The 15,424-nt window shown below is 35.6% G+C and overlaps 1 protein-coding gene, 1 long non-coding RNA gene and 1 pseudogene across 2 annotated transcripts; 1 reads left to right on the forward strand and 2 right to left on the reverse strand.

Moving 5' to 3' along the window:
* Positions 1-1,279: 1,279 nt before the first annotated feature.
* LOC112478696 lies at positions 1,280-6,434 on the reverse strand. The gene is made up of 3 exons (XR_003045939.1): positions 6,163-6,434; positions 5,719-5,826; positions 1,280-2,856 (listed from the first exon to the last, which is right to left on the reverse strand). It is a non-coding gene; the product is annotated as an uncharacterized LOC112478696 (long non-coding RNA).
* A 901-nt stretch (positions 6,435-7,335) lies between these two features.
* ANKRD7 (ankyrin repeat domain 7) lies at positions 7,336-15,424 on the reverse strand. The gene is made up of 5 exons (XM_006910674.2): positions 15,201-15,424; positions 9,373-9,487; positions 9,040-9,213; positions 8,080-8,186; positions 7,336-7,496 (listed from the first exon to the last, which is right to left on the reverse strand). The coding sequence occupies exons 1-5, from the start codon at positions 15,422-15,424 to the stop codon at positions 7,355-7,357; spliced, it is 762 nt and encodes a 253-aa protein (XP_006910736.1). The 3' UTR covers positions 7,336-7,354.
* On the forward strand, positions 13,355-13,473 carry LOC112478706 (annotated as a pseudogene).

Here is a 15,424-nt window from a genome sequence, read left to right on the forward strand (position 1 = left end):
TGAGCCACTGTGTGGTAATTTCGTTACAGCAACAAAAGCAAACTAATACAACTTCTTAGGAAAGAAATATCAGGTATTTCTTTTAAAGCAAGAAAGTGATTACCTAAACTTGAGTAAGATTCACTTACATCTCAGAAAAGACTGGAGGATAAAAGCACTCATCTTATACAACACATGATGAAAACTTTTTCTCTGCAGCTGGTAAAGTAATTATTCATGGAGAAAGGCCTGATTTCTTGAGAATTTACTTAGGTAAGCAACTGCAAGTGAGATACATACTCTGGATCTAATGAGAGTCTCTTGCAAGTTTCACTGGCAAGAGAAAAACAATTTCGCATAATAAAAGAGACCAATGAGAGCGTACCAGTGAGCTGCTATGGGACTATTACTGGAGGGGAAAGATATGGAATCCAGGAATAGGACACTGGGTATATGTCCTGGGGAACTGTGTTAATGAAATAGCCAGGAGCTACCTGTTGTGACTTTCTTACCCGTGATTTTTCTATTATTTAACTTTTTGCTGGGACAATAAACAATCCCAGAGTCTCAGTGGTTTAAACAATAAACAATTATTTCTTACTCATGAGTGTTGGCTGTGGCTCTGCTGGGCCTGGCTGGATTCCTGGTATCAGCTAGGCTTAAGTTCAGATCTGCACTATGTCATGTTGAGACCCAGGCTGAAGGAGTAGCTGCTATCTAAGTAGGCATGCTGTTCTCAAGGAGGATTGTGTAAGAGTGCAAGAGGGTGATGGGCTTCTGCGAAAAAAAAGCCAAGTGTCACTTCCACCCATGGAAGTCACACAGGCAAGCCAAGTCAGTGAGAAAGGGAAAATGGTCAGGAAGAAGAAAGTGAATACTTGCTGAACAATATTCCAATCTACTATAACATTTCAGTAAAGCTAGGAAAATAATATACCTTGTGTCATGTAAAATCTGGTGAAAGCCAAGTTTATGGTGAGTTTTGCATTAAGGTCTGTACAGAACTGAAATGGCCCAAGGAGTAAGGAAAACAGCAAAAGAAAAATATTGGGTTACAGTTTTATTTCTTCAACACAAAATAAAAGGAAAGGAAACTAACATTTTGATAAGCAACATCTCTTTATTAGGCACTGTGCTGAATAATTTCATTCTCATTCACTTTCACAAGTTTTTCAGATAAGAAAACAAGTTCAAAAAGGATAAGATTCTTACCCAAGTTCCTACAGTTTGTGTTCCATGATAATTCAGGAAAGTATCAGTGAGGAAAGTTGAACAACTAAGGAGCTGGGAAGGGGGTGTGGGGCTCTGAGTAAAATCAGTGGTCATAGAAAGCAACTCTAACAATAGAAGACTAGAAAAATACAAAAAGATGGCAAACCCCATCAAAACTGGAAAGGAATTGTTTTATATGGAAGTGGGGTTAAAACAAGCTAGATCAGTTGCCCAGGCAAAGGCATGGTCCATGGGTTTCTGGAAGACAGCAATGCAGCACCAGCATCCGGGAGATGCTGCAGTTTCAGAGAGATAACTAGGGGAAAAATTCAGAAGGGTTTCTGATGGAATTGAGACAGGACCACCACTAGCTCATAGAAATACCCTTAAAAATTAGAAAAATGTGTCCTCTTTCTTTGGCACAGACCTGTGTTAGGATCCACAGTTTGCTCACTGCCACTTGCTCCCTCCAAGAGAGTGGCGTAAATCTGCACAATTTCGGGCCATAACCCTATTTTGGTTGAGATATGGAAAGGGCAGAGGTTTGAAGGTTGAAGACATCAGTCGCAAAGGGTATTGCTCCAAACTATCCACATGAGTGAGAAAAAGTCTATTTCTATGGCTGCTTAGAGGAAGTTTAAATATTCGCCTAAAGTTGGATATGTATTAAATACTGTTTTCTGTAGTTTAGATTCCTAAAGGAAGAGTAAATGTGCTCGTTTAGATATTACCAGGCACACTGAAAAGTAATTCACAATTTGACAATATTCTAAGATTTTAAATACTTGGGAGAATTCACAACAAGCAGGCAACTGAACTCAACTCAAATAGTGTTGGACTACCTTCACTAGAACATGCTGTTTTAGAGTATGCATTTCCCCAAATGCGTGGTGAGCACAAATTCAGTTACAAAATGTATATAGCTCTTTCTCTATCCCATTTAGTTTTTTATTAGATATTCCATGTCAAAATCCTACCCAACCTTCAGGACCTGATTCAAATCCCTTCTTCTCCGCCAAGGTTAACCTTGGTCATGTTCCACAAATGATCTTTCCCCACTCTGATTGTTGGGTGTTTTACTTGTGCCTCTCGGATGAATTAGCTTTCATTATGATTAGTAAGTTTGGAATGAAAGACCCACCAAAATCTTACTTGTCCTTCAAACCCAGACAAAAAGTTCTCCTCTTTCAAGTGAAATCACCCTGACCCTCCCTAACCTGCTCTAGGTAATTTGTCACTCCCTCTGTGCTAAACATAGAGGTAGAGAACATATAGTCTGACCCTCATTAACTCACATCGTTGAGAAATACTAAACATTTGTGACCTTCACTGAGGACAGAAGATATAAAATATCTGTTTCTTCTTTGCTCCCTAGTACATATTATGGAATCTAGATCAGCATTTATAAGCCTGGTCACTGTTGACATTTGGAACTAGATAAGTAAGAGGCTGTCCTGTGTATTGTGGGCTATTTAGCAGTATTCCTCCTCAATCCTGACAACCAAAAACCTCTCTAGACGTTGCCAAATATTCCCTGGGGGATGAGATTGCCCCCAGTTGAGAACCACTGATCTAAACCATAGTGGAAATTAAATGTGCATTGACTTGATGTCAAGAATTGTCAGGATTTTTTCCTCCACTTCAGCTCTTCCACATCACATAGCACTAGAAAGGGTTTCAACAAATATATTAAAATAAATGAGTGGTTTAAATAAATTGGAAATAACACTAAAATCTTTCCTTTGGCCCATTAAAAACTGAGGTTACAAGAATGATATATATTCATCAATTCACGAGAAAAGGTGTAATATATTGATTAATAGAGCAAATCTTGGAGTTGGACTGTGTAGGTTCAAGTCCAAAATGCATGGTTTATATCCCAGCTCTCGGCTTCCTAATACAGTAACCTGTAACCTGGAGCAAGTCATTAAACCTTGCTGCACCTCACATCTTCATCATAAATTGAGGATATAAAAAGTACTTACCTCAAGAAGACTATCTGAAGATTACATGAGTTAAGATATGTCAAGTGCTTAGAGCAGTGCCTGACGAGTGTCAGTTATTATGTATTCAAGAAATTGAATATTGACTCTACACCAGGCATTTTACAAGTGATAGGGATTTAACTGTGAATAAAAAATTCAGGCTCTCATGGAGATTGTAATTCAAAAGGCAAGGAGGGGAGGAATAAATTATAAAAGCGCTGCGAGTGATAGAGCAGCAAGGCAACCGGAAAAGGCTGCACTGAGGTCCCAGGTGAGGCGAGGAAGCTCTCCAAGGAGACAGCTAAAGGAAAAGGCTTCCTGAATATGCAGTAACGTAGTATTTTTTCAAAACTCAAAAAGGCTTTATCAGTGAAAATATTTGGAAATAAAAGAGGATTTCTAATTACACAGGATTATTTATAATTTTTCTCTATTATGTAGCTGAAATGTTAATAGTTTTTACTTTATTTAAATGTTTTAATGCATTCCTAACACAATATGTTGCAAAGTTTACTCTTACTAATATTCTGTTTAGTATTTTGCCTAAAATTTTTTCAGCCCATATATTGAACAAAAGTGTTTATTTTCAACTGACATTTCATAAAGTAGACATTTGTCCTTTGAAATTTCTTCACATGTTCTATGAGGAAAACTGTTTTCAATTTAACAAACTTTTCTTCAAACAAGTAATCAGTGAAAATGCTGTGACAATTCATTTAACAGTTCTTTCAAAACAGACTTTTCTAATTCAAGGCAGCAGAACAGGATTTGCAGAAATGAGGTTGCACATCTAGAAAACAGGTGATATTTGTAACGTCTTCATTTATGTTCAAACATTTTTAGTCCTAAGTACATTTCTTAAATTCTATTCCTCAGCTATATCAAATTATAATTTAGCATTGATACTTCTGCATTTTATAGACATTTTAAAAAAGGAATAATTATCCCCTTTGAATCTGGCAGAAATATAACTTTTTAAGTTTACCATCTTTTACAGCATCTTTTGGTAATTTTCTTGACCCAATATTTCTATTATGCTTTGAAACACACAAAGGTTAATATTTCACTAGAAATCAGAAACATATATTACCATGGGTAAAGGGTTGAGGGTGGTTTTAAAGTATAAGCCACAGAAATTCTTTATTTCTTATATCTGTGGGTGCGGGGGGAGGGAAGGAAGGAGGGAGGGAGAGAGATATGATAGGAGAGGAATATATAATGATGTAGATCAAGAGTCCAGAAAAACAAACTTTCTTAAAAGAGAATGTGAGATTCAGTTACAAAAGAAGAATTCAGGTGACTAAATTAAAAAATATTTCCCATAATAGAGGCTATCAGGGGCTGGGGAAAGTCGGGGGAGGGAGAATGGAGAGTTATTGCTCAACGGGTACAGAGTTTCTGTTTGGGATGATGAAAATATTTGGAAACAGTGGTGATAGTTGCACAACATTGTGAATATACTTAATGCCACTGAACTCTATACTTAAAAATGGTTAAAATGGTAAATTTTATGTTATGTGTATTTTATTACAATTAAATAAAAACCTCCCACACCATGTAATAGTGAATGGAGCAACTGGGACTCACACACTGGTGATGGGAATGTGAAATGGGCCAACCACTATGAAAAAGAGTTTGGCAGTTTCTTAAGAAGTTAAACAAACACATGTGATTTAGCAACTGCACTCCTTGATATTTTCCCAAGAGAAATAAAAGTGTTATGTCCATATAAAGTACAAAAAAAGTAATTCAAGGAAATTCTCTCTTAAATTTACTCACCTCAAGTCAATAGAGCCAAGCATTGTTCTAAGTATCATAACTATAGACTCAAGGAGACAGAGGACATTTAAATAGTTGTGACATTTACAGGATCTCCTGCCACCATCAGGCTTCCTTCTCTTCTCCTCCCCACCCCATTTTCTTTTTTACACCATAGATGAGGGATAGGAGTAGGAATGTTGTTGCTGATGAGTGCAGAAAATAATTGTACAAATATTATTTCATCCAATAATAACAAAAAGTCAGTGTAAGACGTATTCACCAAAAAAAGCTTATTTTATATGCATTTTTGAAAATAAGCACCAAAAATTATTTTAATAGATGCATGATATTTTTAATTCTTCACAAACACTGTTCCTTAATTTAACTTTTATGTAATGCTTAGGTTTATTATTATATTATCTATCAAATAAATGTACTTATCTGAAGTGTTTTCAGAATAACTTTACTAATAGTTTTATATCTATTAAAATCTTTACATAATACAAAAATCTATTTTTTTATAAGTAGTCAAGAGACTAAGGATAAAAATTACCTTAATCACTCAGTATATCTTTACACTACATTTTCAGTAAACACAGTGCCAGAATATTTTAATCACAAATATTTTTTAAAACAGTTCTTAAAAATATTTAGCATTTCAAAATAGAAAATCTCAATTTCAAATTCTTAAGTAAATATTACTTAAGAAATCTGTGTTCCTTCCTAGAAGATAAACAAAAACCAACAAGAAAAACTACTTGTTCAGTTTCTATCTTCTTACCTTCTTTTAGTTCTTCTGTATCAAATGTACTATCTCAGGTTGTATCTTCAATTAGACAGCTTTTTAATTTTTTTCTCCTTCCTGTAATTAGCAATTAATTGATGATACCTACCCATAAAAAGAAAATATATGTGAACAACAGCATTCATAAATAATTAATTCAATACCTATTTATCAAATTAAAGCCTTAGACATTAGTTAACGCCTTTCCAAATATGTCACCCACTGGCAGCTGAACTCAAGTTTCCTCTCAAGCCAACTCCATCAACAGACACAATTTTTATGTATGTGCTCTCTTTCTCTAGCACTTCTTCCTATCACAAATAAGCCATTAGCAAGGTAGAAAAAATGCCTTTGGGATATTTTTAGATTATTAGTTTGTTAGGGCTGCCATAACAAAACACCAGACTGGGTAACTTAAACTACAGAAGCTTATTTTCTCACAATTCTGGAGGCTGGAAGTCCAAGATCAAGGTGCCAACAGGGCTGGTTTCCTCTAAGGCCAAAAGGAAATGATCAGATTTCTTTCCTTGGCTAGTAAATGACTGTCCTCTTGCTGCCTCTTCACATAAGTTGTCCCTCTGTGCATGAGCACCTCTGGTGTCTTTCATGTGTCCTAATCTTCCCCTCTAACAAGGATGCCAGTCAAATAGGATTAGAGCCCTGATGCACATTTTAACTTAAGACCTTTTAAAAGCCCTTTCTCCAAACGAATTCTGAGGTACTGAGGTAACGCATGAATTCAGTGGGGTGGAGAAGGGGTGGGCCGGAGGGGGGAGGGGGGATATACAATTAAGCTCATAACAAGCGAAGACAATTAATTCAGACTGCAACATATCCTGTAAAGAATAAAGCTTATCTCCATGCATGAAAAGAGCCCATTCTAGTTACTCATTAACAGGTATATAGTTTCAGAATGTCAGTAAAAGAAATGAGGCAATGTATGGATTAAAGCTAAATGTAAAATATCTAAATATAATATCCTACTTGACACAGTTTCACTTATTTTTTAAAAACTATCTGAGAAACATTTTCTATGTTTCCACTCGTAATAAACCATAGAAATTGAAAGAGAGCTAACAAATGACACTGAGAAGCAGAGGTAACAGCTACTCAAGCAACAAAAATCACAATTACAGGAAACTTAGTTCTCGTTGCAAAAACAGGGAAAAAAATTATTTTGCCTATTCATTGCATCTTATTTTCTCATTGACTGTTAAAATAAAAAATACATGTTCATACATGAAGTTTTATCTTTTGGGTTAATGAGAACATACTTATTACATTACTAATAAATAAAGACAATGAAAGGAATTTGTGTAGATTAGTCATAGTTTGTCCAACCCTACCGCCCAGACATTTCATTAGTGGCTATGTCACAAGTTGCTGGAATCCTTGTTCTGGCATAATTCAAATTGCAACACCACTGGGAGTTAATCTGTAGACTCCGTCTACCTGTAGTTCTTATCTTGACTGGCCCCTACAAACTGAAAGCAAGCATCCCTGGCTCGTGGGACCACAGTTTATAATGTGGTCATTCCTACTGCAGAGTCTATTCCAGCTTTGTATTTTGGGGATCACGTTTCTTTTCTTAAGATCAAATTCCACATACTTGTTAAAAGAGATGCGGTATCACTTACATAGTAAAACCATTAAAAGAAGCATATTCCTCAGCTGTGAATCCATAAATATCTCGGCAAGATAGGTCCACTTCTTGCTGAAGAAGAAGACTGACTAAACTCGTTGGTTCCTCACTTAGAGCAATCATAAGGGCTGTTCTGGAGCAAGAGATATAAATGTCTATTTATGGATTTTAAACAGGTCTTATACTTGTTTTTAAGTCAGTCTTTGAAACTTACTGTTCAAATGCATAATCTCTATCAGAAAAAGAGTCAGGGCAAGAATGTAAAAAGTGGGGCAGATCTGCCCAAAAAGATGTGCCAATCCCAGATCACATCATGGAGTCTAAAGATAAAGAGTCCGTAGGAAGCAGCTAGCTCAACGGTATTCCATCCCTGCTCCTCGAGACCCTGGTGTCTTCAAGGAGATGTCTCAAAATGCTTTGGAGGGATGTGTCTAGCCCTCTGGGTACCCTCTGCTCCCCCTTAACGACAGCATCTAGGACTTAGAGACTGAGTTTCTGTGTAAGATTCTAATGTTATAAAAAATAATAATAGTAATAATTTATTAATCTGGTCCAACTGTTTGATTTTACAGAAAAACAGATCTCAAGACTCTAGGTAATTTGCCCCAAATCACATAGCCAGAACTTTTTCCAGCAACAACAGCAGCAACATATATGTTTATGTATCTCCTGTTAGGTAGCTTTAGTTATATGTTCTTATTTAGCATTAATTATACCTCTGATTGTTATCTGAAGCATTCACATCTGCCCCTCTCTTCAGAAGAAATTCTACCATTTCTGCTTTATTTTCAGCAATGGCAAGTAAAAGTGGAGTGTACCCATCCTGAAAAAATTATTTCAAAATGATTATTTAAAATATTGTACCAACTATTAACATGCCTTTTAGATTTAAGTTCAATTTAAAAGATAAGTGTTCTTATAATAAACCTCTGATGTAAACTTTAATTTTTAAAAGATTTTGATACATAACAAAATATGATTTCAAAGACCAAGAAAATGATTGGAGTTGGGCCGGTCAAAAACAAAATTAAAGTTTCAACTTCAGGCTTAACTCAAATTGCGGGCAAAAGCAGTCTGGATTATTTAAATGACGAGCAGCTAGCACTTAATGTAAGTATTGCAAACCATACATTCACATTTCATAATACTGTTACAACTGAATTTCCATAGGGCTTCATTTAAACCTTAGGTTGTCTTATAGACAAAATATCAGTGAATTAAAGTGTTAAGAAGCTTTAAAAAATATTCATCAGTTTTCCATATGTCTCAATAGAGTTGGATTACTTTTAGTATTGTGATTTTTTAATTCAACCCTATTCTTATTATTATTCATAAGTACATAAATAGAAAAAAATGTAGGCTTTATGATTTTTATTCAATAGTCATTTATAGGAAAATCAAATATTTATCATTTGATATAGGCCTCTGAACAGTTACCACTGTAAAATGTGATGTTGCTTTGGAAGTCAGGATTATAATCTGAAGTAAGTTGGAAAAAGACTTTTAAAAAAGGAAAACTATCAGTATTTGATAATCTCTTTCTTCTTCTTCTCCCTAATTTCATTTTGGAAAATTCATACTTTATATAGCATGTGTTTCAACAGATGTGAATTATCTGCAATGAATTTCTTCCATTGCCTTCTAAAATATAATGTGCTGCTTTAGTAGAAGACTACCTTATTTTGAGCTTCAAGATTAGCTTTGTGCTGAAGCAGTATTCTGACTAAGGAGGTGCTGTGACCACAGACAGCGTAGTGAAGAGCAGTGTTGCCATCTAGGTCCACCAGGTCCGGGTCTGCGCCTTGGTCTAGGAGAAGGGTAGCACAGCTCTCCTTTTCACACTGGACTGCCTGTCAGTGCAACAACAATAGTTGAGTAACCAACTTACTACTCAGGATATGTTATATTAAACTAATGTTTATATTATGTTTTAAAATATGGAATTCAACAAAAGTTAACTAAGAAAAAAACTCAAGTGCATTCCAATTGAAAAGAAAAAATTAGCATACCTTAGTCAATGGAGATCTGTTTTCACTATCCCAGACATTTATTTTGCATTGTTTCTCAATTAAGAGAGATACAACATTCGAATATCCATAAGCACAGGCCAGGTGCAAAGGTGTTCTATAGCAATATAACAAAACACAAAGTTAGAGGTAAGTCTTAGTTTGAGAAGTTACTTACTCTATTCAAAAACATGCCAGATCATATATTATTAAGATATATTGAAACAAAATTCACATTAATTATAATTGCTTTTTACTAAATTATTACTTGCATTATAGGAAGTTTGTCCAGCCCTCAACCCAAACACACAGGGCCAAACAACTTTAAGCCCATCTAAAAGAACTCCTTGCAGTAGTTTAGCAAATCCTGGTAAATACTTTGAACCATTTTCTCCATCCACTATTATACATATCTCAAGAATTTAGTCCCAAGGAATTTAGGTGACTTTTACTGGATCTTTAGATCGACCTCTCTTTCCAACTGCAGATCTCTTTTTTCATTAATTTAAAAAGAAAAAGGTGAAATAAGCCAGACAGAAAAGGTTAAAAATCACATGATATCACTTATATGTGGGATATAAACCTAAAAGCAACAAATGAACAGGACAAACAAACAGAGATTCATGGACATGGACAATGGAATAGTGGTTACCAGAGGGGAGAGGGAAGGGGGGAGAATAAAACAATAAAATGTTTTAACAAATTATGTATATATAGTATGAAAAAAATAAACTGGCATTAAAAAAAAAGGAAAAAAAAAAAAGAAAAGAAAACCCTGCTCCAAGAGAAAGTAAATGGCATTTGGGTAATTTTCAGTAGGTCTTGCCAAAGTGGCTGCCACATGCCTGCTGGATAATTTCATTCTTCTAATTAAAGTTGAAACCCCACTGTGATAATTAAAGCTTTTATAAAAATCTCAGAGTCCATCTGTATGCCCCAAGGGATATAGGAAATCAGCCACAAATTCAACAAAATAAAATAGCTATGAAAAGGTTAGCTTTCTAAGGAATTACTGGGTAATATAGTCCTGTGGTCTTTTACACAAAATCTAAAAACAAGACTAATCTATCTTGAGCATGCCTGAAGCACAAAGCTTACAATATCACTCAAACCTTCAAGACACTCTTATAAAGACCCTTACTCAAAATATTTGGCACCCTATTAAATGAGATACCCTGGTTTAAAAAGACAAAGTACCTTAAGAACATACAGATTTAAGATTTGCCTTCATTTCATTTCAAGTTTTAGATTTAACTGATTCTTAAATTCTAGAACTCACAATTGGGATATGCAGTTAATGATATCTGTGTTACAGCCATTTACCAAATGTTTACACAAAGTAAATGCTTTGAGGCAATATTAATGTGTCTTCATCTAATGTCAAAAACAAAAACCATTCTATTTCTTGAAATGGTCGAATGCAAAAATGTATATTTACAAATATCTTGGAGAAACACTTTAAAACCAAAAAATTCCATTTCTCAAAAATCCTTAACTTGTATTATATAATGTATTATATTTCCAATCTAATTTTTATAATATAAATTAGTTTATATTGTTACTTTTTAACTCATAGTACTTATCTTACAAGAAATCTAAATCCCTGTGGGGCCTAGTGTTTATTTCTAGAGATTCAAGCTAGCTGGTATCATTTCATTTCATTCAATTTCAGTTTTCTCCCAGTCTCTCATTCTCTCAAATACCAGTAAAAGAACTGTCAACATAGACTGTGGACAGGTGAAGAACTGTCAGAGTCTAGAAATCTCTAACTGAACTTTAGCCAAAGGCATGACTCGGGTGGAGTATGGATTATTACTATGGAAGCTGGTATGAAAAGTGTTATCCACTAGACAGAGCAGGACCAGAACATAGCTGCAATCTTCAATTAGGTCTTATCATGACAATACCCTTTTGTATGAACTGACTAAAGGCTCTTCATAACTTAGAATCCACAGTAGGTGAAGAAGAACCAAGTGCTAGAATTCAGTGCTAAAGAGAAAAGTCAGGAAGCTACTTCATACTAGATCATTAAATTATTTTCAACTCTAGGCTGGGCAGTTTAAATCTAGGTCTGAGTAGTGTGACTACAAGTATTAGTTTGAAATTGAGCCTTCACCTATCAGATATATATGATCTGAGGAACTTTTTATTAAAAACCATAACAGTAATTTCATTTTATAGCTGGCATAAATAAACATCTCCTGTTCATTTTCAAATTTATTAGGCACAATACTCTTGAAATGTAAACATAAATAGAAGCCAAATAAGAAAAACATATTAACAGAGAGTTACTTTGGTTTAAAAACAAGTATCTTGCAACAGGGCTTTGCAGAGCTTGGTTTAAAGAACACTAATCTAGTAATAGCTCTGATTTTACAAATGAAGAGATTTAGGGTTAAAGTTATACAACTGCAGAGCAGGCCTCAAATTCAGATCTTTATTCTCAAAATAGTGTTCTTCCTATTGGGCCACTATGGGCCAGAACAACCTGCTCATAAACTGTCATGATGTTTCTCCCATTCTCTCCTAACCAGAAATACTCACTTTTAGTATCATTATTTTTAATAGAAAACATATTTAGAATATTATCTCCATAAGGCCATTATTAATATGTACATATACTTACATGAGTTACCAGAGACATTTAACACAATGCTTCTAAAATGTTTATGAAACATTCTATAAAACACTATAATCTACCTTTTAAAAAATTTAAGCAACATAAAGCAAGTCTCCAATGATCATGCTCACTCTACCTACTTCACCTTGCCCAGATCTCATCTCCTCCTCAGAAAAAGTAATTTTTAATTTTAGTATGTGCCCTTTCAAATGTTATCTCTCATTCTCAATCTTTCTCCACACACATATAAATATTCAAATATAATATATATTTGAGATTTGTTATTCATCTTAACTGAGGTATAATTTATATACAAAAATTTAAGTGTACAATTTTATGAGTTTTGACCAATATACAGTCATATGAGCACCACCGTAATCATAATAAACATTTCCACCACTCTAAAAAGTTTCATCGAGCACTTTACAATCAATCTCCTTCTCCTCCTCCTCATCTCAAACCCCAGGTAATTAAAAAAACTAATATGCTTTCTGTGGCTATCCTTTTGCCTTTTCTAGAATTTTATATAAATAAATTCATTCAATATATAATCTTGTGTGTCTGGCTTCTTTCACTTAGCAATAACACTTTAAAAATTCATCCACTTTGTTACATGTATCAGTTATTCATTCTTTTCTTTTTATTAATAAAAGATATCCTTTTATTGCTGAATAGTATCTTTAAATTATATTTATCTATGTATGGATGTATGTATTCATTTATCAAAAAATGTTAAGCACATACCTTGGCTAGGCAGGGTTCTAGATGATGAGGGAGGATACAGCAGCAAACAAAACAGACAAAAATACCTGCTCTTATGAATCATACATGCTAACAGAAGAGGTAAACACAAACTTAAAATATGAAGTATACCAGTATTAAGTGCTAAAGAGAAAAGTCAGGCAGGGAAGAAGGGTAGGAAGCGTCAGCAAGGAGGGGGGCTACAGTTGTAGGTGGAGCAGCCAAAGAAGCCCTCACTAAGAAGGTGATGAACACCTGAAGGAAATGAGAGCAACCCATATGAATATCTGTGGGGAAAGCCCTCTAGGCAAAGTGAATAGCAAGTCCAAAGGCCTCAATGCATTTCTGGCACTTCTTTGGAACACTAAGGAGGCCAGGGTAGCTGGAGATGAATGAAAGGGAGAGTTATAGGAGGTAAGATCAGAAAGATAACAGGGTGGAGGTGAAGGTGATGTAGGGCTGTATGAGCCATTGGAAGGATTTTGGCTTTTACCCTTAAAGGGATGGAAAGCCAGCGGAAGTTGTTAAGGCAAGAAATGACATCATTTGACATATATTTTATACAACCATGGTCATTTGGGTTGTGTCGAGAATGAACTAAAAAGTTTAAAAAATAGAAAACTAGTCTACGGCCATGCCACCTTGAACAAGCCCGATCCTGTCTGATCTCAGAAGCTAAACAGGGTCGGGCCTGGTTAGTACTTGGATGGGAGACCACCCAGGAAGACCAGGTGCTGTAAGCATAAAAAATAAAAAGTAAGGGATTGTAAGCTGACAAGGTCCTTGCAATCTGTGAGGTCAATCAAGGGTGGCCTCACCTAAAAACATAATAATAATAAAAATTTTTTAAAAAAAGAAAGAAAACTAGCTGGAAGACCTGTAATTCTGGTTAAGACATGACAATGGTTTTGATTAGGGTGATAACTGTGAAACTGGCAAGAAATGGTTGGATTTTAGTTATATTTTGAAGGTAGAGCCAAGAAGATTTGTGGTTGAATCAGGATGTAAAAGAATGAGAGGAGTCAAAAATGACTTGGGTTTCTGGCCTAAACAACTGTAAGAAAGAATTTGGCATTCATAGAATAAGAGCAAATCTGAGGAAGAATAACAGGAATGCAGTTTAGGGATGTTTGAGATACCTGATCAGTGGTGCAATGAAGCCAGTGGCTTTTACAAGCCAATTGTTAAATTTTCAGGAAACACTGGAACCAGTTAACATCACATTGGTAGCTTGAAATCAGGGATTTTCCTCCCTTTCCCTCCCACCCTTCCACGAGCCTGTTCAGCAGCATACTCACAGCCTGTTAGATATCCGAGTGGAAGTATAAGCATTTATGTATGTGAGTCTAGAGTTCAGGGGAGAGGTCTAGCTGGAAATAAAAAGTTGAACGACTGGAATATAGATATTTAAAGTGAATCTCTCTTCACCAGGCAAGGAGAGAGAGAGAATGAATATCAATTCACGGCTGGAGCGCCCAAATTTTTATCAGTCAAGAAGATGAGATCTCAGCGAAGAAGTCTGAAGTATCCACAGAAGCAGAAGAAATGCCAAATAAACCAAATGCCCTAAAAGATAAGACAATATTTCAAATACTACTGATAGAGCAAGTAAGATACCTGGCTGAGATGCCAACCGGGTAAGACAGAAATGACCACTGTATAAAGTCATATTAAGGTTATCCATGACCTTGTAAAGTAATTCAATGAAGTGGTATAAGAATAAAGATAAATTAGGTAACTCTGTTCTTGTTAAAAGGTGAAACTATCAGCTAGCTGACACAAATCCTATTCTAAGTTACCCAATTGTGATGAAAGATGACACTTCTCATACCCTATGACTTAAAAAGTCCCTGAAAGATTTTCAGGTAGGCACAGATAGTACATATTTTCTGTTATTAATGCTAAACACATAACTTCTTAGTTTCTTAATATATAAAATTATTTTTTTTGTAGTAAGTGGTGTTGTTTTTCTTTTTTAATATCCTGCAATTGAAATAAAAAATTCTCAGAAGACTCACATTAAAAAGTTAATTGTTTTGCTGTTTCAAAGTCTCAAAATCTTAATAACCACTGTTCTGGGATATCGCCTCTAGTTTTTTCCTATCAGTACTTTAGTAGCATGGTAAATCTTAGGTGGCTGGGGACAATGTACTCTACAGAGAAGAAGAAAAAAATATATAGCAGGATGGGAAAAGGGTGGCGGGCCCAGTGGAGATTAAGGCAATAGGAGGAATGGAGGGAATCAGAGCAGACACATTTAAATGCCCTCAAATATCCAGATAAGCATTTTAAAGATAAGCTGAAAGTAGGGAGTGCGATTCTCTGCCGAAAGTCACCAGACCTCTCCTGTATGGAAACCTGCAGTGACAACCAGTCCGGTAGCCCAGACAAGTCCTGTTTCTAGCTGGAAGACTCAGTGGCCCAGCGGCCCTAATTTTTCCTTCACGCTGCCCTTTGTTACTCTGGTCACCTGTGTTCTCTGTCCCGAATGTTGACATCATGTTTTTGGAGATACTTCTTCACCTTCTCCAAGTCCCCGACTGCGGCAGCTTTATGAAGTTTCTTTAAATCCTTATCCCGGAGGTTGTAGCCCAGGTAGGTGGGCGGACCAGTACTGGCCCGGCCTACAGACCGGTGTGAGGAGGAGCTGTGGGGCTCATTCTTCCTTTTCCAGAATGTAAAAAGCTTCTTCAT

This window comes from Pteropus alecto, unplaced genomic scaffold, assembly GCF_000325575.1.
Source record: "Pteropus alecto unplaced genomic scaffold, ASM32557v1 scaffold22, whole genome shotgun sequence".
In the NCBI taxonomy this organism is placed as follows: domain Eukaryota; kingdom Metazoa; phylum Chordata; class Mammalia; order Chiroptera; family Pteropodidae; genus Pteropus; species Pteropus alecto.

Excerpts from the sequence above, each read along its gene's own strand:
- ANKRD7 (XM_006910674.2), bottom strand. The coding sequence starts at position 15,424 with ATGAAGAAGCTTTTTACATTCTGGAAAAGGAAGAATGAGCCCCACAGC. Across the intron at positions 9,488-15,200 it reads ATTCGGGACAGAGAACACAG|AACACCTTTGCACCTGGCCT; the intron begins GTGACCAGAGTA and ends ATATTGCTATAG. Across the intron at positions 7,497-8,079 it reads GCTTCAGATAACAATCAGAG|AACAGCCCTTATGATTGCTC; the intron begins GTATAATTAATG and ends CTCTTGCTCCAG.